The following is a 24,392-nucleotide window of genomic DNA, read 5'->3' as shown; positions in this document are numbered from 1 at the left end:
AATGGCGGGAGGTCACTGATGTGGTCTACGACCCCAGAATACCGCCCAAGCTCAAGGCGCTGATAAATAAGAGCATCATTCGATTGGTTATTTTATACGTTAACGAATGTTGGCCAGCACTATCTCGGCACCTTCACGTCACGGAAATAAAGATGCAAAACAATTGAAGAAATATACAAAAGTTTATTATATAATAAATAAAAATAATATCTATCCACATTTAATAATATTCAATAAATTCATTAATGGGATGTGTGTGATAGTAATGTATCACATGAAGACATGTGACAGTTGTTTGTAGAGGTCACGCATTGTTTGTCGTGGTGAGAACGTTTTGCATATCTTCTGTTTGTTCAGGGAATTACTTAATGTAGGGTTCAAACGATAGATATATGGATTTAGATTTAAAATTTCCTTCTCGATTGTAGTGGGTATAAGTTTACCATAAATTATTTAAGATATGAAATATTTTTTTTAGCTTTCACGTTCTATCCAGAAAACCTAGTGTTAAAACACTGTTTCCATTAAAACTGTTGATCTCAACTGTTCGCTGAATTCTGTAAGCATTGCGTGTTGAATGGCGGAACCTAGAGGCGCGCTTTGCCACCAACACACCAGAGCTAAGAAATGAAAATATAATATATTTTAAAGATGTACCTCCAGATTTTTGAGTTTTTTGTTGAGTCAGTATACAAACCAGGCGTAAAGGCCAACTAACGTGAAATCTGATATATTTTACGTATGTTTTTAATAATTTTCTAGTGATCTATAATAACACTCGACATAATGACTATCGAAACCATTATATATTTCAGCAATACCCACTAATATGCAAACCAATATACCACAAGCTTTTGTTTTACTATATTTCGTTGAACGGCAAAAGATTTAATCACTTACAATTGCGGATTTCATTTAGACCGACAAAATGAAAACATTTTGAGCTATTCCAGAAATTGCAACATATTTCTTGTTAGATTTTTTTCGTTACGTAAAACAGCGATGGAACAGAAAAACTGGTACAGTCACGTTAACCGTTGATACAGTTGCATCCGGACTTTGTGTAGACGGTGAACAGGAAATGGGAAGGACGCCTACGAAATACTCTCTGGATTCTAGTCGTGAATTTAAATTAATCCCTGCATCGACTTCAACATGAATTAAAAAAATATATAATATAGCTTGATATTTAATTTGAGGCCAGTCGTGGCGCAGCGGCACTATTTGCGACTATGTAAACGCGAGAGGTTACGGGTTCGATTTCCAATCCAAAAAATTACATGCAGAATACAGTGAAGCTGAGAAATTTAGTTTATTTACTTACATATCAAAATAGAACTTGGTACCCTGAAGGCATCCGATCTATCCTGCAACCGGCGCGGGCATCTTATATGAGTGGAGAGGGTTTCCGCTGGGTTTTAGTTGGTAGGTAGGATTCACCAGTGAGTCCCAGATTACCGTGTGTCTATACTTGCCTTCCGTCCGAGCGATCTGTGTAAATGCTTTTCCCAGCGATAAAAAAAAATATTACAATATCAAGTATAAATATCTACAACAAATATTCATCAGCATATACATAAAACCATCGTACTATGTAAATATTGCTCATTTTTCATCGAAGTACAGTTCAGTGGTTAATTTATTTTACATTTTTTTTGAATTTGTAAAATAAATTGAGCTCCTAGGGTTGCTCTTCCTATAAATATATTTTAATTTATTCAATAAAACTCATCGCCTGCACGCATCATAATGAACGCAAAATTGAATATTGATGCTTTCAAAAGTGATTACAATATGCCGGTAAATAATTTTGTTTTTAAATAATGTAAACTGTACATATTTTAATAGTTTACAGACAGTATTTTTAACCCAAGTCAAGCTTTCAAGATGTAATCATTATTTAAACAGTCAGACGATCTGTTCTCAACCTGCAGTGGATTTGTTAGTAAAATTACTATAAAATAAATAAACAAAAGTCCGCTATAATCGATAAATATATACGTAATAACAAGTACGTGTTACGTATATTACGTTTTAACTAGTTGTATATTTAGTTTTGGTGCAAATTACTTTAAAAGTTTTCCTTTTATTACGCCATCCTTTCTGTTTGAAATCAATAAAATATATACAGCAAAATAAAGAAAAATATTTGTAATAATACTAAATATAATAATAGCAACCCTAGCAACCGTCAAACAAACATGTCAGGAAAAATTTTCACTGTTGATATAAATTAATAAATAATTTAGAAAAAGTACAAAACCATAAGAAAATTGGATACAAAAATATGATCTGGATTACTAGAATTAAAACAAATATTGGTAAAAGATGGCACAAGAGTAAAAAATAGTGACGGATGCCAGGAGGACAAGTGCACTCCCAACACCACGGGCGGAGATGTTGCCCTTCGAATTCGCAACCGTCGTCGTCAGAAGACGACTATCGCACTGCGCCTTCGACTGCGGGTTCGGAGGAAGGAATGTCAGAGTCGGAAGGGCCGGCTTTAAGACCACGCCGGCGCGCCGACATCCCACCATCGGAGGGTTTGGAGCCAGGAGTGTCGAGGATGCTCAACAAGGCTCCCGCTACCGGTGGTAAAGTGCCTCGCATGAGATGGTCTCAACAGCTGAATGAGAGTGTCATGCGTGCGTACTATAGGGCAACAGAGGGGGGAACTAACCTCACTGCGTATCGTTCAAGGTTACTGTCTATGTTTCAGGAGCTTGAACCAACAGCGACCGTTACTGCACAGCGACTGTCGGACAGGGTGCGGATCATTCAGCGACGTCATCTGCTGGATGAATCCGTACTGGAAAGGCTACGCTTGAGCTTTCAGCAGGTCAATACTACCAACAACAACAGTTGCGACATCCGGTCACAGTTCCAGCACGCCAACATTGAGTCGCAAGGTAATATTGAGTTGTCTGTGAGTACCCAGGATGATGAGCGATTGAGGAGAAGCTTGAAAGATGCTATTTTGGAATATGGTTCCATTCCGGTAAATCTCAGACCAAAATTACCTCGTTTGCCTATGCATAGACGTAACATAGCACTAGTGAGGATTCTAGATCAACATTTGCCAAGTCATTTTAACAACTGTAACGATCTTACTGATACGCATTCATTGTTGTATTGTGGTGCTGTAGCTGTATGTCGTGTTGCTGGTGTACAGTTCCCAAATATAGGGGGTACCAAGGCTTCAAAGCATACGGTGCCGGCATGGCAGTACGACACTGAAAAGCGTATCAATCTGACTAGAATCCTCATTGGCAAGCTAATAAGTTTCAAGTCAGGTAATCGTCGACCGAGGGTCATGCGGTTTGTGGCGGAAGCATTTGCTGGAACAAATTTAAAGCCCAGTGAGTATATGGCTAACGTCACAAACCGTATTGACTTTCTGAAACAGAAACTCTATGCATTGGCAAAACGCATTAGAAGATATAGAGAACGATGGGATCGATACAATCAGAATAGTGCCTTTCAAAAGAACCAACGGAGTGTATACAGGAAATGGGAACGTTCTGGGGATAGTGTGGTTAATTGCGAGATCCCGAATCCAGATGCTAGTGCTGGTTTTTGGCGTAGTATATGGTCGGCTCCTGTTGAACACACTGAGGGTGAATGGTTTTGTGATATTGTGAAAAATTGCGAAAATATTATACCAATGCCATCAATAAAAATAAGCGAAATTGACGTGAGGTGTGCTATTCGTTATGCTAGTAATTGGAAATGTCCCGGGCTAGATGGGTTGCATAATTTCTGGCTGAAGTGGTTTCGCAGTTCACATTCCGTTTTCGCAACACAATTCCAGGATGCCCTTGACTCTGGATCGTTACCAACATTTCTGACAACAGGTGTGACATTCCTGTCATACAAATCCGGATGTACCACGGAGCCTAAAAACTATCGCCCAATAACATGCTTACCTACCATCTATAAGCTCCTTACATCTATTCTGAATAAAAAAATCACAGGACATATTGTTCGTAACAAAATTTTTGCACCGACTCAGAATGGATGTAAGGCTGGTGGCCGTGGTACAAAGGAACTTCTTCTCATTGACACAACTATAAGCCAACAGGTAAGGCGGAACAGGAAAAATCTCACTACTGCTTGGATAGACTATAAGAAGGCATATGATTCAGTGCCACATACTTGGCTCTTGAAGGTCTTGGAGTTATATAAGATTGATATTACTTTGAGATCATTTTTGGAGGCTTGTATGGGACAATGGGTCACTGTCCTTCGTCATCTAGGGGAGTGTGATATTCCTGCAACGTCTGAACCGATAAGGATAAAGAGGGGTATATTTCAGGGTGACAGTCTGAGTCCTTTATGGTTTTGCCTAGCTCTGAATCCTCTTAGCACTTTGTTAGAGGATTCAGGTTTAGGCTTTCGTCTTCGCCGGGGGGGTAAGGTCATATCTCACTTGCTGTACATGGATGATCTGAAATTATTTGCGTCAAAACGTTCTGATCTTATGCGGCTACTAAAGGTAACTCAAACCTTTAGTAGTGATATAGGAATGGAATTTGGCGTCGATAAATGTGCTAGCATGCATGTAGTGCGGGGGAGTGTGATCAGATCTGATAATATTTGCATTTCAGATTCTGTTTCCTTCAGAACTCTTGGTGAAGGTGAGACTTATAAATATCTTGGAATGTCTGAAGCGTTGGGTATTGATGAGCGGAGCATAAAACAATTGGTGAAGGAGCGTTTCTTTAGCCGCCTGAAAAAAGTGCTTGGCAGCCTTTTATCTGGTGGCAACAAGGTGCGTGCTTTCAACGGTTGGGTTATGCCGCTTTTAGCCTATACTTTCGGCATTGTAAGATGGACACAGACTGAGTTAGACTCCGTAGATCGCCAAATACGTAAATTGTTGACGACATACCGAATGCACCATCCGCGTTCGTCTGTAATGAGACTGTATATCCCGCGTAAGTGTGGAGGTCGTGGCTTTTTGAATGTCAAGAACCTCCATAACCACGAGGTATGCAGTCTTAGAGAATATTTTCTCAAGATTGACGTGGATATGCACAAGGATGTGGTAACAGTTGACAAAGGCCTTACTCCTCTTTCCTTGGGCAAAGAGAACTGGCGTCGGCCTGTAGTACTTACTACTTCTGATCGCATGGCTGTATGGAAGAGCAAGGAGCTGCATGGTAGATTCCATAGAGCCCTAGTGGGCCAGGACGTGGATACTGTTTCATCATTATCTTGGTTACAGTTCGGGGATCTTTTCGGAGAAACTGAAGGTTTTGTCTGTGCAATTATGGATGAAGTTATCAAGACACGGAACTACCAGAGACATATTATGAAAGATGGCACTATCGACATCTGCCGGGCGTGTCATCGACCTGGGGAGTCCCTCAGACATATTGTCTCTAGTTGTTCTCATCTTGCTAATGGCGAGTATTTGCATAGACACAATCAAGTAGCCAAGATAATACACCAGCAACTTGCTCTTCAATATGGCCTTGTAGAATTGGAGGTGCCTTACTACAGGTACAATCCCATGTCTGTTCTTGAAAATAGCTATGCTTTGCTCTACTGGGATCGGTCTATTATTACTGACAGGTATATTGTTGCCAATAGACCTGATATAGTACTAGTAGACCGAGCGGCGCGCCGCGCAGTGATTGTTGACGTTACTATCCCACATGATGAAAATCTCGTGAAGGCCGAAAAAGAAAAACAATCTAAATATTTGGACCTAGCCCATGAGATTACCGCCATGTGGGATGTTAATGCGACTATCATTGTGCCGATAGTGGTTTCGGTTAACGGTTTAATAGCGAAAAGCCTCGACCAACACCTTAAGAGGCTATCGCTTAGCTGTTGGATCAAGAACCGGATACAGAAGGCAGTAATACTTGAGACGGCACGTATTGTGCGGAGGTTCCTCTCTCTGGAGCCCTAGCCACCGATGGCTTGGACCCTTGTCCCGCCCTCGGAAGTGTGGTTTTTTATATTTTTAAATGTATCTTTTTTATAATAATTTATATTTAAAAATGTAAAATTGATTCGCTTATTTAATAAAAGTATATTCTAAATATAAATTATAAATATTTCCAATAAAATAATCGAAATCTCGAAACAACAATATCGTATCGCATGGCGCGAGTTTAATTTTTGCTAGTTATACATTTTTATTTCGTTCAATAAAAGTCTTCAATATTATATTGTAACGAAACCAAATTGAACGCTGACGTTGTCGAATTTAATTATTTTCTTCCAATATATTTTATATAAATATTATTGCGGCCATAGCTCAGTGATATACATTCTAACGGTATTCAATAGGTGTAGGTTAAATTTCACATCAGTAAAATGTTAATTTTACAAATATTTTTATTTATATGAACAATTAGGTAATCATAATACAATGATACTGTTATTTGAACCCACCGATTTTTTACACAATTTTAAACTGATAAAACTCTGGGTACTGATAGGCAACTTATTTCCATTCAATTTTCCAAAATTATAGCATCTATTTTAAAAAACTGTGTTAAAGTTAAAATAAAATAAAAACACTGTTTAAGCTCATCTGCTTTTGATTACAATTATCAAAACACTGAGATACGAAATCAACTTAATAAAGTAAACGAGATACATAAAAATTATAAGTTATAATTAATTATTATATACAAATATTTTTCCTTTGCTTCATAAGCATCTTATGTTACTTGAGAACCTTTTTATGCACTACGAAATTCTCTGAAATACTTAAAACTTAACGACTTGAGAGCATTCTCTCTTAGGAGTATAAGGAAGTACTATAACTTAGTTGAATATATTTGCTAAAATTTATTTAAGTTTGTGATATTTTTGTACATTTAATGAAAAAAAGTGTATTATAATATATCTATATTTTAGATAAAACACACTTGGTAAAAAGTTGCTAGTTTAAAGTGTAAAAGGATACGATCGATGATTTATAATTATATTTCTGAAAATAACGAAATGCAAAAGTTACTCAGTGTAGAAGGCAATTTTAATTGATAAATAAAAATAATTGAAATTGAGGTCATTGTGGATGAAGGGGGGCGTAGTGGCTTGGATCTTAACTCAAGAAAATAATTGTGCTTAAATTGTATTTTTTTTTCCACTTCCATAAGACAAAGCGTAAAGTTAAGTTGTAAATTAACCCGCGAATGTAAACGGAGAGCAGAGAATGGTGACTACTACGAGAGGACATATGATATAGATGTAGCACGCATTACATATTAGACACGTAATAATATGTAACTCGTATTTACACAGTAAATGCACAGTGGATCAAGAGGAAATTCCACAGTATAGTTTTCAGCATTTTAAGGCTTAAATTTATGAAAACGTATTAAAATTTTGTGCTAATGAGAAAATTTGTTAAAGTAACCGTGTTTAATCACTACTTGAAGTGCAATGCTTTTTACTGTGCTATATGTTGTAACTGCGAAACTGCCAGCGTTGATTTAGACATTTTGCACTGAAAAAGCTGTTTCATTTAACGAAATTTCATCACCTACGAGTATGTACCTGAGTATGCGTATACATATGTTGTTTTTAAACGTCTGACTATACTTAAAAACATATATAATAGAGATTACATTACAAATAAATATTTTTAAGATAATTTTTCTAACAGGTTTTAGTTTTTACGCATTATCATTATATATTATAGTAGAAAGAAGTAACTTTTCTCGCAAATTTTGAAAACTCGCGAACTCGAGTGGAAAATGGTTTTATCTGCCTCGATATTTTTATGAATTAACTTTTCAAATAAATCAAACAAGGGTTTTAGCAATTTATAATATATGTATTTTAAGTTTAAATTTGAAATTTTAAGTATCCATATTTCTTTACATTTGGAGCTATAACTATGGAATAATATAATTTTACAAAGTTGATTTAATGAGTATAAAAAAATCACATATGGGAGACCCACGTCGCCAGGAACAGCAACACGCATGGGCAGACCGGCGTTAAGCAGTCGCTTTATGCCACTGCGTTTCTTATTAGGTAATGCCGGGTTCCGGCGCCCAACCTACACCCTACCCTGGAATATGATAGCAGCACTAAGAGATTCACTGCATCAGGAGAGTACCAGTATCTCCGGTGTTGAAGGATCCCTCCCTGAGTCCTCAAACTCAGGCCACTCTTCGAATTCTGAGGAGAGCACAGTACTGCGCTACAGACAAGGCAAATGAGGCGTACCTACGTACCACAGTAACCACTTTGTAGAAACTAGGTACGGATATTACCTATAATCGAATTGTGCAATATTTTGAAAATGATCTAATTTCTAAACTCATGCCACTCCAAGAATCACTACATTGGCTGTGTTTTAAAAGTAGCTGCTCTATATTCAATAAAGACATTGCCATCTATAATTATTCGCTCGCTAACTTTGCAATAGTTATATAAGTTATATACGAGCGGATTTATTAAACTCATTAAAATTTACTTTGAACAAGGATGGTAGGTATTTTACAGTACTAACGTTTTCCAATCTGCTTATAAAATGTCATGTCGTACTCCACTACCCAAAACCGATGTCATTAAAAATAACTAAATTTTCTATCTAGTGCTCGGACACTCCGTTATCTACCTTCCGTTCGATTTTAGACACTGCATACTGTATGACGAAATTAAATGCCACATTTTATCTTGCTAGTGCGAGACAAAGAAAATAATTCTTTTTCCCAAATGGAATCGAACCCACAACTACTGCGTTTACAGTCTCACACTGTCACACTGTGCTACAATGACAGAAAAATCCAGGCTCACGAAAATTGAAGAATACGTATCAAGCTATTTAATTACAATCTCCCAGTACATACTCGTACATACTTACGGGTATATCGTAATATACAAAATTTAAATAACATTCGCTTGAGACATGCAGCCTTAGAAATATATCTTCTATTCAATATACCATGCATTCTACGCCACAGTCGTCAAAAATAAAAATAATCTAGTCTTGTATGAAGTGTCTGCACTTATAGTGTCTTTGAAATGAAATAGAGGGGCACAAAGTGTTTCAATATCCATTCTGCATGCGATACAATCTCCGATACGAGTAAGACGTCAAATAGCCAAAAGATTTTCCGTATTTCAAGAAAACTCAGTATTTCCAATCTCATGGCAACATTCGAATAAAATGTTCTATATACAATAACTATGGTGTATTTACTATAATGGCGTATTATAATAGATTAAAATCATTATTATTATGATATTTTTTATTTGTTTGAAATATTTATTAAACAACAATACCTATCTATAACTGTAGACAATTCCCAAAGAAAAATATACTTTTTAATTTGCCCAGGTTGACACCGATACCAAAACAAACTACTACTGAAAGTTGTTTATTAATCTGGCTACAAATATTTTACATGATAACATTTAAATAACATTATATTTTGTAGAAGATAAATATTTTTTATACTACTAATATAATTTTAAAAAGTTAGTCAGTTTTATTAATTAAGTTAAATACAAGTTTTCATTCACACATGCCAGAAAATGAAATATACGAGTACATTCAGAAAGTCAAAGACAGCCTTGCAATATTACGGCATTCTCGAGCTGCATTCTCCAAAGTGACGATACATGTTTCACGCCACATAGCCGTTGTAGCCTCTGTTTGTATTGTGATCACGTAACCCTTTTCAAGAAAGTCATTCACAATAATTTAAAATATTATGTATCACTTGAAATACTATTTCGACATTTTAAGCAATACAATAGCATACGACGTAAAGGCGATAACGTTTGTAATAGCGTTAAATATTAAATTTTAGTTTAGCTATTACATATATGCATTTATTATTATTATTAATATTTTCTTTCGATTTGGGTTGGGCTCAAGTAAGCCTTTCGCGGCGACCAATTTGCAGAAAAATATTAAATATTTCAGTTCCCCAAGTGAGAATTGAACTTGTGCCACCGATTTTTATTTTGATAAATTTTTAATATTAAAATAACACCTTGATTCTTAGGTAAAAGGTTTTAACCCCATAAAATAGAAAAGAAAAAAACTCGTTGAAAAGTAATAACATTGATTACTAAAATATTTTCTAATAAATGTTGACTGCGGACGACATATTTAATCAGGACCTAATAGGGCAGGGTTATTTATTATTATTGCGAAGGTCCTAATGTTTCTAATTAGTGGTAATGTTTTTATGGTTCACTTTATCAGTTATTATTTAGTTAAGGTTTAATAATTATTGTTTATTCAGGCTTAATGTAAAAATACGAGTTATTTACTAAATCTATCTAAAGCTACTAATTTAATATAAGTTCGCTCACTACATTTTCATTTCACTACGTTTGCCTCGTAATCACACAGCACAACAACGAATTATACAGGATAATTTTGTTAATAAACTTATCGAATGGAGTTTTTAAAAGATCTTTTTTACTCAAACTCTCGCATACAGTAGGTTAGGCAGAAGGAAATTAGTGTTAAAGCAGTAGTGCTTTGCCCTGTTCCCTTTGCCTGTCCATTCTCCATTTTCGGCCGAATTCTGGAGGCATTGCGTGTTGAGTGGCAGAAGTCAACCCCGAACGTTGCCTCGACACCAGGGTGAAGAAAATTAAAATATCAAATATAATTAAAAACCTGAATAGTTCATTTCGTATTTCAATTTGAAACTGCCATGCGAATAAATGATAATTCATATTATGTAGGTACATATTCTGCGAACTTAGTTTCATAAAGCGTTGACCGGTGGTTTTGCTTACGTCACTGTGGTCAAATTCTATCACAAACGTGCTGAGTGAAATTGCAAATTAAATTAACTATTCTAATTATAACTGTAATAATTAGAATTGATATAAACATGAGGTTATTTTATGGTTGTTATTATTAAAATCATAATAATTATAAAACTGCCTCGAATATATGTTATAATTATATATCGAACGAACTGACCTCAGTGCACATCATTTCATGGAAAAACAATTCAAGGGTATAAAACGATTACAAAATTTGTCGTCTAAAATGCTCGAAACTCGCCTTCCTGTAAAATATAACATATATAATTGGCAGTACAAAATAATATTTGCCGACAGAGATATTCCGAGTATGCACGCACCTGCGTGAGCTTTGGCACGGTGTTAGCGCTTACAAGGACGTTCTTATTTACAAACATCAGTAAAATTAATATGCCAAATTAATTTGCCGAGAGTTATCTCTTGATGTAATAACATTATATGATATCCTAAGCCGTTGAATATTTAAGATATATTATAAGATATGTATACGGATATATTACATTATGTATTTTTTAAAGAATAGATCTTTAGAAAAAATATCTTTTTCTCTCAACCATTTTCCAAGAATTACAATGAGAAGATCTTTAAGGTTAATTAACTAAGTCATTGTAAATCATCTGAGAAACTCAGTAATGTATAACATAACTGAATACTTATTGGACACTTTCATCTTAAATAGATTTTCACTGCTTTAAAAAGAGTAAAAGTAACTAAATATTAATTAATCTGTACTTTAAAATAGTAAAAAATCAAAAATCTTAATGAATGATCCAAGAAGTGAAAATACTCTTATTGATCATATTAATATTATTGTTACTGAAACATCTCTTAAAGTTAAATAAATGGGTCTGCCAAACCAACTGAAACACATATTGGTCCAGATCTCCTTATGTAGCGTTCACATCAAAACATTTAATATGCTAATATCGAAACTCATCGTTGATACCGTATTTCACAATATACATATTTTGTTTTTGAAGTGATATTATTTATTTAACGAATTCTGTTATGAAGCATGTAATATATTTATTTTTACGCATACTACCATATTGACAGAACCGATCTGGATCCGAGAACCCGTTCTGTCAACGAGACTGGTTCCCAGACTGGGACCCGTTCTATCAATATGGTCAGGGAACCCAAGATCCCTGCGATTCGCCGATTCAGTTCTCAAAAAGAATCTTGCAGACCATCATAATAAACAGTAAGAGTTCTGTACCCATTATAGCCATCAAGTTATCCTCTTTGTTTTCCCTGGTACGCAGGAAATAGAGAAAAGCTAAAACAACAAACTTTTACTCTAATGGAAGTCGAATGCAAAACTTTATCATATAAATATCACAATAGCCATTAGAATTTCAGAACATACATAAATAACTATACACGTATACAGACATCAGCTCGGGAATGGATTTCTGTTGCGCTCTGTAATTACCACCGGTTGTGGTACAGACGACAAATGATTGTAATAATTACCCACCGACTTCCTTTGTACCTACGAGTATATTGTTGGATTTTAATTTTTATTAAGTATTTATATAATGTTTGTTTGTTCGTGGACGCGTCTATATGAGCACGATAGTTGTAGATTCAAATAGCATTTTAGTGAATATTTTTATTTTAATTTTTTAATTCCGTGCCAATTTCAGGATTGTAGATCAACGGGAAGCATAATTTATAAAAATTTTACTTAAGTTGCAAACTTAAGTTTGCGGGCGTATGCACTCATTCTGTATGAAATTAATGACAATTATAATTTGTTATAGTTTATGAACTACTCGTATAATAAGTTTGTAATAGTTTTTATATATATCAATCTACCTAGATGCAACATACTTCGGTCCAATAGTCAATATAGACACAATGGAACGAACCATAGGTTTTTACTTTTGTCAGAGCGACTGTACCCACTGCAGAACCGTTCATGTTAGATTTGAAATTGAAACTCCTGTAAAGTTATCGTCAGTTTGCGATTTATATAAGCACTGCATTCACCGGGACCGATATTGTAGTATTTGTTTAGCTAGCGTGTGTTGGTATATTACAGTTATTTACTTTTTGTGTGAACGAAGGATTTAATATAAATAAAATATAAGAGTATAATCATACTAAAGTAATTAAAGTATAATTATACTTGTAAAAGTCATTTTATAAATATATTTTTAGAATTCCGTACCTCAAAAGATTTTTTATGTAATTGAATAATATGATTTCGACAGATGTTTGTAATAAAACAGCTTCGTCAACTGAGGTCACACTAATTTTAATAAAAAATGTAATATTTCAAGTTCTCAAAATTTCTAAGCTTGACAGCTCTCAATTAACGACTTTGGCATCTGGTTAAGCCTTTTGATATTTATTATTAAGAAAGTTTCAATTATTCCTTTAAAAGTAATAATACATATTTATATTCCTAATACTCATAATATCGATATATCTAGAAAAGATGAGAAACATTATCATTTAATATAACAATAATATTATAATAATCTCTAGGAAACGAGGTCATGCTTAAGACAATTTCAACGTCGCTTTCCAAGGCGGGCACAAGTAGGTATTATGAGTGAAATCATCTAAACTCAGTCAAACAATACACACTTACTGTTCAAGGCTCGTTTATGCTAAATGCAAGAGAGGCGGGGTTAAGTGTGTAATAACTTTGCCATTGTGTGCTTGGGAAGTAGGAAGGCAGTACGACGTTCTCCATGAAGGAATGTTACTTTATAAGGAGCATTATTTTAGTTTTGCTTGGTATATAAATAATTAAATTAATTTAAAATTTTCGTGTTAATATATCAACGTGTAAGTTTATTTGCACTTTATGACATTTAGACATAGATGTATGCTTACACACTTCTTACAATGTGATCGATAGTTAAATGTTTCTTAACTCACCATCTAGTAGCTAAGACTATGCTGGATTAAGCTACTGTGCCAGCTTACCGACCTGAATGCTACTAATTGAGCTAAATGGAGTGCATTTGTAACAGCAGTGGGTCTGCTTCGGTTACACCCGGTCCAGTGAAATCTGATTAGCGGCGTCCACTGACAGCCATTACGTAAATACCTCGAAGTTACGGTCAGCGTGTGACAGGCTCAGGCATTAATAAATCAGCTTTACGCTGTATCCCGCACACAGCATGGTAGGCAGAGGGAACCTAGTGTTAAGATACTCCGTTCCCAATTTTCCGTTGATTTCTGGAGGCATTGCGTGTTGAGAAGCGTAACTCAACGCCGCGCTTTGCTACTCCAGTGCGAAGAAATGGAAATATAAATTTAAATAAATATATAATTTCCTCGAGTGGGGATTGAATCCAAACTAGTGCCGTAATGTACGCAACGTCTCGAAATTTAGGCTTAAAAGTACAAAAGTTCTCCGCTTGAAGCTAAAAAATTTTTTTACGAATATAACGCGTGTATGAGAAAAGTTTTGAAGTCAATATTTTTCCTTTCAGTCAGTTTTTTTCTTTAATAATTTCACACTATAGATATAGTAAATTCTCTTTTATTTTGAAACCAAACTTACACGACAAAATAACAATTTAGTCCCAACACTAGTTTTACGAATCCTCTTTAAGCTCGCTTTTTTGCTTAGGGAAAAAAATGTAAAAAATATATATATCTATACGCGAAACAGTTTTTATAGAAGCTATTGAAAGTTCGATTTATTTTACATTCCATTAGAATAAATTCAAATCCATTTAATTGGACGCCAATGACTACTGCCGGATTCCGTTTCAAATTGCTTCGTATAACAATTGCCCTCTGTTTTATGAAGCTCGTATTTCTAAAATATCAGCATTTGAATAAATTTCTATAAAGTTGAATTCTCTGTGTTGCATTGTTAAAATTGATTTTAAATTATGACTTATTGCTTATTGTAACTTTAGTAAGAGATATATTTAATGGAGCAGTTATTAAACACATTCTATTCTATTGTTTGTGATAAAGTTATAATATTTCTATTTATCTCCAAAAGATATTACAATTTATTATAACTTAAAAACATTTTTATGATTATGAAGAGCCTTATTTTCAAAACCTTATTTTCTTTAGATAAAAGAAAAATATTAAAATATACAGTAATACGTTACAATATGTAGGTACCTACCTACATTTATATTTTATTAATATAAAATTTAATTCAAAATACATATGCGTATGTTATAATACGTCTAGTATCAGAATATATTAAATCTGTCAAGCAACGCTAACCATGCGCGGGTAATGCAAGTGAAAGCGTAATTTCCCTACGGGTGGTCGTCACAAGAGACGCTTGTTCCAGCCGTAATATATTCACGAAATGCTGAGCTCTATAACCCTTTAAATATGCACAGGTGTGATATATCGAGAGTGCTATAGTAAAAATGTTTTATTTATAAAATCAATGCATTAATTTGACAATGGGAGGGTAATCTGAAGAGGGAGTTTATTAATAAACTTCCTCAATATAATGGTTGTTGTGAGGGGTCCTAGCTTATAAATTATGGCAAAACATTTAATAGCTGAGAATATGTATCACCAAATACACTAAGATGTTACGGGTTCAAATACCATATGTGCACAATATGTGTATTGTAGCAAAAACATAATATATTACAAAAGAATTGTTCTATGTTCTGTTTTTTTATCTTTTTCGTTTTAACAATTAGTGATATTGCTTATCTTTTGTATTGCAATGGCACTCATTTTTACTCATTTTAAACTTTACAATAGTACATTGAATTGCTTTTTTTAAATGCGTAATACATATAAATATAATTAAAGGAATATCAAGTGTGTTTCATATTTTCCAGGATAGGCAGAGAGAGCCTCGGTATAGTTATATATTCAGAATTTATATAAATAATTCATATAATATAATATGTAGTTATATGAAGATGTTATGCGACGAGATGTAAATGGAAATTACCATATAGTCGTCGACAGATAAACACTGTATGATATGACCCATTGACCAAACCTGAATTATTGAAACGCTAGCAGCTGAAATAATGGTTTAATATCTTTCACAGCTCTCTTAGCTTTGTGACATTATGAGACATATGATTTATTTACGGCTTCACGCTAAAACACTGTATTTTACACTTTACACCGTTTTTTTTTTTTCAGATATTGTGTGTTGAGCAGCGGAATTTGACGGAGAAATGAAACGGAGAAATTTCAATATAATCGTTCCCTCAAAGGGAAATAAGCCATACCCCCCAAACACATACGTTACTTTTGCAGTTAAACGTTTAATATGACCTTGTAGTGTAGATATACTATGTTAGTAAAATTCATGCTAATAATAATGATAGATTTCTTTTTAGTTTTACGCTGAATCCCGTATATACCAGGTAGATGAGAACCTAGTGTTAAGGAAATCCGTTGCGTTGCACACTTCCCGCCCGATTTTTGAGATATTGCAAATCGAGCGGCGGAACTTAAGGCCGCGCTTAGTCATGTTACCAGAACTTCTTCTTCCTGGCATTAATCCCGGCTATTACCAGAGTCTGCCTTCTTACTTAACCTACTCCACTTTGCACGATCTTTTGCGTCCTCGGTGGTTAGACCATTGGCTCTCATGTCCTGCATCACGACATCCAACCAGCGCTTCCTTGGGCGTCCGGGAGGTCGCACCCCAGGGACTGGTATAGCAAGGCACTTGCGTCCGACATAGTTCTTAGGCCGGCGCGTAACGTGGCCAAACCATCTCAAGCGACTCTCTTGGAGCTTATCCGCTACGTCACGGACCCCAAGACTACCTCGAATGAATGTGTTGCGTATGCGGTCAGACCGCGTTACGCCGCACATCCACCTCAGCATCTTCATTTCCGTGACGCGACGCGCTCTGAGTGTGCCGAGATAGTGCTGGCCAACATTCGCTGCCGTATAAAAGAACCGGTCGGACCATGCTCTTGTATATCAGCCCCTTGAGCTTGGGTGGTATTCTGCGGTCGCAGACCACACCAGTGACCTCCCGCCATTTGGCCCAGGCAGCTCTTATCCGGCCATGGACATCGTGGTCGATGCCTCCAGACTCGTGCATAACGGATCCAAGGTACCTGACCTTCTCCGACTTAATGGCTGGCTCAGGACCTATAAGGATGGTGCTCGAGTCCCGGCTCCCACAGGCCATGTACTCTGTCTTCGACACATTTAGTTTAAGACCGCCGTTCTCAAGCGTACCCTTCCAAAGGTTCACTTTACGCTCCAGCATCAGTCGGTTCTCGGCAGTGAGTGCTATGTCGTCGGCATACATCATCAGCCATGGAGGTTGGTCATGGATGTGAGCCGAGACAGTATCGAGCACTACATTGAATAAGAACGGACTAAGAGCCGAGCCCTGGTGAACCCCCACTGTAATCGGGAAGGGTCTAGTGTCGCCAACAGCAGTCCTAACCATAGAAGCGGAATCGTGGTACATGCCTTTGATAATCACAATATAGGCCTCAGGGATCCCTTTGGATCGCAATGCCCACCAGATAGGTCGATCATGCGCTCGAAGAGCTTCATGGTATGACTCATAAGCTTAATGCCCCTTTAACTACCACAATCTTGAACACTGCCCCTTCCCTTGTAAATAGGGGTAATAAAGCTAAGCCGCCACTGATGCGGCATCTTACCAGTGTTCAAGATATGGTTAAAAAGGTCAGTAAGCATGAGCACACCAAGAGAGCCCAACGATTTCCACGCTTCGATCGGGATGTCGTCAGGTCCCACCGCTTTTCCGTTCTTCCTGCGCCGAAGGCAATTACGTGTTTCGTGAAGGGTTATTGGGGCAATAAGTCCGAGGTTAGGCGGTGGGTCGTGATGAAGACTGCATGAGTGCTGAGTATTCAGCAACTCCTGGAAGTAGCTTCTCCACCTCTCCTTCACAGAGCCATGATTACAGAGCAGCGTGCCCTGGGAATCTCTGACGCAAAGACATTTTGCGATATCTTGCGTCAGTTTATCCCGGGAACGTGCCAGTTTGTAAATGAGCTTCTGCCCCTCCACAGTTTCAAGTTTATCATACAATGGTGACAAACTCTCACTGCGGGCTCAGGCTACAGCTCTTTTACTGGCACGTTTAGCTACTGTGTACTCCAGTCTGTCTTCAGGGGAGTTGGATTCCTGCCCCTTCTTAAAGGCAGCCTTCTTTTCACGAGTCACCTCCTGGACCTCGTCGTTCCACCACCATGTCTCCTTGTCGATGACACGTCCTCCCCTAGAAACCTGCCTGCCGCAATGATTGCCGACTGAGCCCGATCCCAAGTATCCTGAGCAGTCTCGGTGTTAGTCGAAAGATTATGACTTTTCACCTCTGCCAGGAAGTCGGTCGGCATCGGTCCATTCAGCAACCACCACTTGATCCTAGGCCTACGTTTCTCGGCTACTTTCTTCTTCGGAGTGACGTTAAAGTCCATGACAAGAAGACGATGTTGGGCCGTTAGGCTTTCGCCTGGAATGACCTTACAGTTAGTTACCCTGCCCATATGACACCGTCTGGTCAATAAGTAGTCTATTTGAGTTGAGTGGGACCCGCACTTATACGTGATAAGATGCTGAGAATTCTTTTGGAAGAACGTATTCACGACGGCCAGATCAGACGCAATACAGGTTCTCAGAATGTTTTCTCCCTCTGCATTGCGAAGACCGTGTCCAAAACCCCCGTGAACACGCTCATACGGCTCAGCAGCCCTACCGACGTGCCCGTTCAAGTCCCCCCCAACTAAGACCACTTCGGTACACGGCACAGCAAGTAGCACCCCTTCATACTGCTCCCAGAATGTCTCCTTTTCGGCCGCGCTACATCCCGCCTGGGGAGCATAGGCACTGATTAAGTTTATGATGACGCCCTTAATCAGTACCCTCACTCGCATCAAGCAGTCGGAGCGACGGTCAACTTCAAGGAGCCCATTCTGAAGCTCTTCAGAAAGAACTACCGCTACACCGTTTCTACCCAAAGGTGACCCAGTGTATATAAGCCGGTAACCCTGTCCGATGTTCCGGGACTTATTGCCCTTCCAGCGTGTTTCCTGGAGGAAGGCACACTGGACCCGACGTCTCATGAGTACATCTGCGAGTTCCCTGCATCGTCCGGTCAGAGAGCCAATATTCCACGTTGCAAAGCGGAGTTTCCGTCTGGGTACTAGCGTCTTTAGCCGTGCCCGTACATGACACGGTAGCCCTTGCCCACTTGTCGCAGGTGTAGGGCGATGTGCCTGCGCGTCGTTTTGCGGCGACGCCCTAGCCGTACCCAGTCTATTGTTTTGTCGGTCCATTTAAGTGGCGGTTGGCGGTTTTTAATTGGAGCGACTGCCGTCTGACCTCCAAAACCCCTTTGTGGAGAAAAACCGAGGGGAGAGGAAAATTGAATTGGTAGGATAGGTAAAAGGAGGGAGCTAAGGAAAGGAGGAGGGGAAGGGGGGGAATTAGGACACCATTCTTACGGACTGGATGAGGATGTAAGAGTGGCGGCTCGAGGATCCGGGGTCGCGTACCCGTATGCCCACAAACAAATATCAGACAGATATTAGTCAGGACATCCTCTGGACCGCGAGTCATGTTACCAGAACTATGAAATGAAAATATTGAATTCCCCCGAATTTCTATTCGAACCCACGACCGCCGTGGTTACAGTCATATGCTGTGCCGCTGCACTACGCCGGCCTCTATACTATGGATATATAGCACATTTACATTTTATATATCATGTACAATTTTACTACATCGTAAAGCAGTTGATACGAATATAGTTAAATTGACCCCTATTTAAGCCTCCTTTGGGGATTTCAAGCCCCCAAGAGACATTTTTGTTAGTTATATTCACAAGTAAAAGATGATAACTGAATGTTTAGATTAACTTAAAATTTCCAATATCTGAAAATATTTAGAATATAAACGATATAGTTTGTTAGCATTTGTAAATATCGTAGGTACATACAATTTATAACAAAGTCAATCAAATACACAAATTCGTTTTGTTCACAACGCACATATCTATGTTCACCAAACATAGGGTAAGGATTAGTTTTACATTTTTGATTTGGATTATGCAATAAAAATGACACAATGAAAAGCGTATACATTTTATTGTAATATCGACCAGTTCCGTACCTCACCTCTTAGAGAATCACTTTATAAGTAAGTAGGGATGTATAGTATAAATAATCATTAAAATTTATAACTCGCATTCAGGCTAAGATCATTGTTTTCACGCACTTCTTTCAGAGTGGTGACCAAAGGGGAGTTTGGGGACAAACTCCCAGTCTGATGATGCAATGAGCATACACAATCTGCGTACAGCAGCCAATTTACATTTAGATCACCCACTTTCACTTTATTATACTCTTCGGAGACAGCTATCCAAATACAAATAGGACATTCAAGCTGACATGGCGCAATCTTGTTTAATAACTGATTGAATGTCCAACCAAGGCGACATGCCAGCTCCTACTCGCACGCAGGCTGAGTGGTCTCTGTAAAGAGTTCTTACTGCCTCCAGCATGGGTTCGCTCACTGTACCGGGGTAGTATCTCCGATAATTTCTTTCTCACAACACCTTTTCCAATTTCACAAAAACACACAAAACTTTTTGGTTAATGGCCAAGATTTTTTTTTGTGATCCTGCAAAGGGAAAGATCCATACACTTCTTCTTGGTCTAAAATAAAAAAAAATAGATTGTATTAGTGTATTTAGGTACCCCTACATAATTTTTTCGCAAATATATTCAATGTACAAACACAATTTTTTTACTATTTTAGTATATGGTATAAATAAGTAATCTCCGAGGTGGTACGTCAAAACTCTATGAGATAAACGAAATCTAGTTTTTTTAGACCACAAGTAACAATATTATTCTGCTTTCGTGCAACCGAGCATGTTTAGAACATTTCTCACCGCAGTAGTGCTGTACCTCCATTGGGAATGTAATTTATTGTATTGACAGTATAGTAACTCACCTGACTTTGTTCTAAGAAATGATGATATATTTTTAATAAAAAAACCTATTAGTGAAAGAATAAAGTTAATATTATTTTATAAATAGTGATAGCACCATAGCAGTGTTATAACTACAATAATCCAGAATTTTGCCCCTACGAATTACTAGTATTACCTTTGTTAGGTAGTATTTTGCATGTTCTATCTGCCGTAAATATTTGTTACACCCATAATAAGTTTTACATACAATATATTTTTTATAAGGCCAATAATGGCGCAGGTGGCATGTGCCTAAACGCGACTGGTTGGCGGTTCGATCCGGGTTCGAGGTGGGTATTCCATTTGGAATATTTATTTACATTTATATTTTCATTTCTTCGCTCTGGTGTCAAGGCAAATGGCGACGTTGAGTTCCACCACTCACCACGCAATATCTTCAGAATTCGGCGGAAAGTGGGGAACGGACATGACTACTGACGTTACACCTAAACTATATATGAACACTCGTGCAAATGCAAAGCTCAGCTTAAACCTCGTTGAGTGCAGTATGTAATTATATTAGATCCAAATTTTAAATTTGAAAAAAAAAAATATATTATCAGAAATAAATGTATTTAAAATTTTAACATATATTCAATATTTATAAAAGAGCACTTAACTATATTTTACTCAACAAATATTTTGATCCATTCACGCATAGACAATAATATTTAAGTTTACAAAATTGTTGTTTCTTTTTATTGAATATTCTTAGAAAATCTACAAAGGCTCCAAGCACACGTGTATTGCAAGTGAGAGCATAATTTCCCAGCGGGTGGCCGTCACGAGTGTCGCTTATTGCAGCACTAAGGTATTCACGAGGAATAATTCATAGTAGCACCTCAACTTATACTGAAATGTAATAGCTCGGATATCTAAAATTATATTTATGTATATTACTACACATTATGAAGATTATTTATATATGTATTTTTACATAACACTTTTAAAAAATATTCAATATGTTTTTTTATTAATAAACTGTAAAATCATTACAAATAGTTACATTATTTTTCCATAACTTTTTCTTATCATCTATTTAAATTTAATTAAAATTTAAAATTAAGGATTTTTAACAGACTATATAGTACGACACTATATAGTACACATACATGTACGAGTATGTATATAATAACCATCTACAAACAATCTACCATTTATTATTATGACTTAATGTCCATATATATATATATATATTCTAAAACAGGCCTGTTACATAGTACGCACTCGTATCTTGATGACAGTAGCTCGTCGTTGGCATGCACGTGACATCTAAATTACCGTACTCACGCCAACAAGTAAACACTGCAATGGATTCAGTCGTACGAGTATAATATGGTGTGGTATTGTCGCCCCACTAGAATTATTATGTCACTAGCAAAATATTGTCATAATAATGATAACACAGTGGGGTGTACGAACTTTGAATATATGAATATGAATTACGAGTATATCATGCTTTTACATAAAGTGGAACTCGTTTTGATTTTCTACCTCGATTACAAGCATTGTCTTTTGTGCAAAGTATCCCAGGGGGTACACTTTTCGTCGTCTCTTGTTCACCTTAACTGATAGCAACATTGGCCAAAATAGACAAGCTAAGGTTAAAAAATGTAAATGTGTAATTTACATAATTAGAAACAATCCGTTCATGGCATTTGGAAACTTTTCACAGACATGATGATTCAAATGCAAAACTAGTATATTAACGTCCAAAGTCTTGTTATCTAGATAATTCTCTAGTAAAACATAATCAGTCAATGTCTAGTTTCTATAGTCTTAGCCTCCTTTGGGAAATTATGTCTATTACATAAGCAATTTATAATTTCTTATAAAATATATTTACTAAATATAGATATCGTTAACGGACGTAAATTATATTATATAAATATTTGGTATAATTTAATTAAGATATATTTTCAACTAACTTTTCAACTCATAGGCAGTTTTGAGATTTCATGACGACAGTGAAAAGTTTGTATCAATCTATATTTATTTATATAAAGATAGGCTACGATACGACTAATTAAAATATTTAAATACTAAAAGTTAGAAATCAATAGTAATAATATTTTCATTACCTCATATAATTACTTTGCTTTGTAAATTTATCTTATAAATAAGTCATGTTAAATGTACAGAATTATACAATAATTTCTAATAAGTTCTTTATAAAATTTACAATGTTGGGTAGCAAGTTCCTATTCCAATATAACAAAATTGTTTGATATCCCTAGGGATAAGTATTACCCTTTTCTTCAACTCTTCTTGTTTTAATACTCCGCCTCAAAAAATAAGGATTAAAAGATATTTGGGATCTGGCATGGCTCGTTATACATCTATTGAATAGGTGATTTTACTGATTAACTCACATGAACATAATTTGCATACTTAAATGTGTTTATTTTACTGGGTACTACTGGTAAATATATTAATAATAGTAATTTTTTGTAAGTAATTATCCAGAATTAGTTTTTAACAAATATTCTATAATTAAATTTAATTATACTTAAAGAGAACGTGAACATTACTTAAAGATATTCAATTTTGTATTTCTAGACACGTAAATACCCATCAATTGTCAGCGAATTCAAAATGAATTCGAGATCTAAATCCATTACGAATAAGGGTCCAGCAGTCTGCCAGCTTTTATTGAATAAATTAACTTTTATTAAAATCCTGTTTGTGGCTGGTGCCGGGCTCCAGTTCGATTTATCTACTTATGCGAGAAATAATATTATTAGCGGAAAATATTTGATATTTCTACTATTTCTGAAGACATACCGTTGTGAAATATAAATTAAAAACTGAATTATTATCTTTCAATAGTATAAGTAAATTTCACAGTTTTTGTGCTAATAAAAGCATTTGTTTGTGTTGAGCTTATACTAGCTCAACAAAACGAGATAATGTTAGACATCGTACTCTAAGTATCTAATGTTATATAGCTTGTAATTATATCGATCAAATTTGATATATGCCATAAATGGCACTAATGTACCTAAATAATAAAAATTAAGAATTTATACAAAAAAAATAACAGAGTTTATTGCAGTATGCTACGATAACGCTCTCGATTGCGATATGAAAACGCAGAGCAAATTAAATTTAATTGAACGTGTGCAGTGATTCACATCATTCAAAATGGTTGCCAACAAGGAGATTAGTCGATACATATAATAGTGCTTTTGTCTATAATATATGTAAAGTAGTTTTGACTTCAGTTTACTTATTATTATAATCGTTTAACGATAAACTTCTGTTCTTTTATCGTACTGTTAAAATTCCTACCAATAAGTGAAATTTAAATATAACAAAGAACAGAAGAACCTCATTTGTGAAAATTTAGATACATAAAAAAGGGTTAGCTAGCATCTTAACAATTTTAATATATTGACCAAATTCTCAATTTATTTATAAAAAAAATGATATAGTAATTTTATATCATGTTCAAAGTTAATATAACATGTAATAAGAAAAGAATTTTCTAATATTAAGTCTAAGATTTGACGAATATTAATAATGTAACGTCTATTATATATATATTTTTTTTTTTTGGTAAATACACGTTTAATATATTATAATATTAAACAAGATGTGAACTTCTATTTGTTTCTAAATTTTAATAAAATTCAATCTTATTCAAAGAGATCTTGAGAGTCTTAAAACAGAA

At 35.9% G+C, this 24,392-nt stretch overlaps 1 protein-coding gene across 1 annotated transcript; it reads left to right on the top strand.

The window, feature by feature from the left end:
* The first annotated feature begins 2,356 nt into the window (after positions 1-2,356).
* LOC146532755 (uncharacterized) lies at positions 2,357-8,192 on the top strand. Its single transcript, XM_085196296.1, has 2 exons — positions 2,357-4,871; positions 7,939-8,192. The coding sequence occupies exons 1-2, from the start codon at positions 2,357-2,359 to the stop codon at positions 8,190-8,192; spliced, it is 2,769 nt and encodes a 922-aa protein (XP_085052422.1).
* The last annotated feature ends 16,200 nt before the right edge of the window (positions 8,193-24,392 follow it).

The sequence above is a fragment of the Heliconius melpomene genome, chromosome 13, assembly GCF_056956725.1.
Source record: "Heliconius melpomene rosina isolate 202511_hmr_F chromosome 13, ASM5695672v1, whole genome shotgun sequence".
NCBI lineage: Eukaryota > Metazoa > Arthropoda > Insecta > Lepidoptera > Nymphalidae > Heliconius > Heliconius melpomene.
This window is presented reverse-complemented; position numbering and strand designations above follow the sequence as displayed.

Bases quoted from the DNA above. Each gene is read 5' to 3' on its own strand.
- LOC146532755 (XM_085196296.1), top strand. From the start codon at position 2,357: ATGCCAGGAGGACAAGTGCACTCCCAACACCACGGGCGGAGATGTTGC. The intron at 4,872-7,938 runs GTAAATTGTTGA...CCACGTCGCCAG, and splicing joins CTCCGTAGATCGCCAAATAC to GAACAGCAACACGCATGGGC.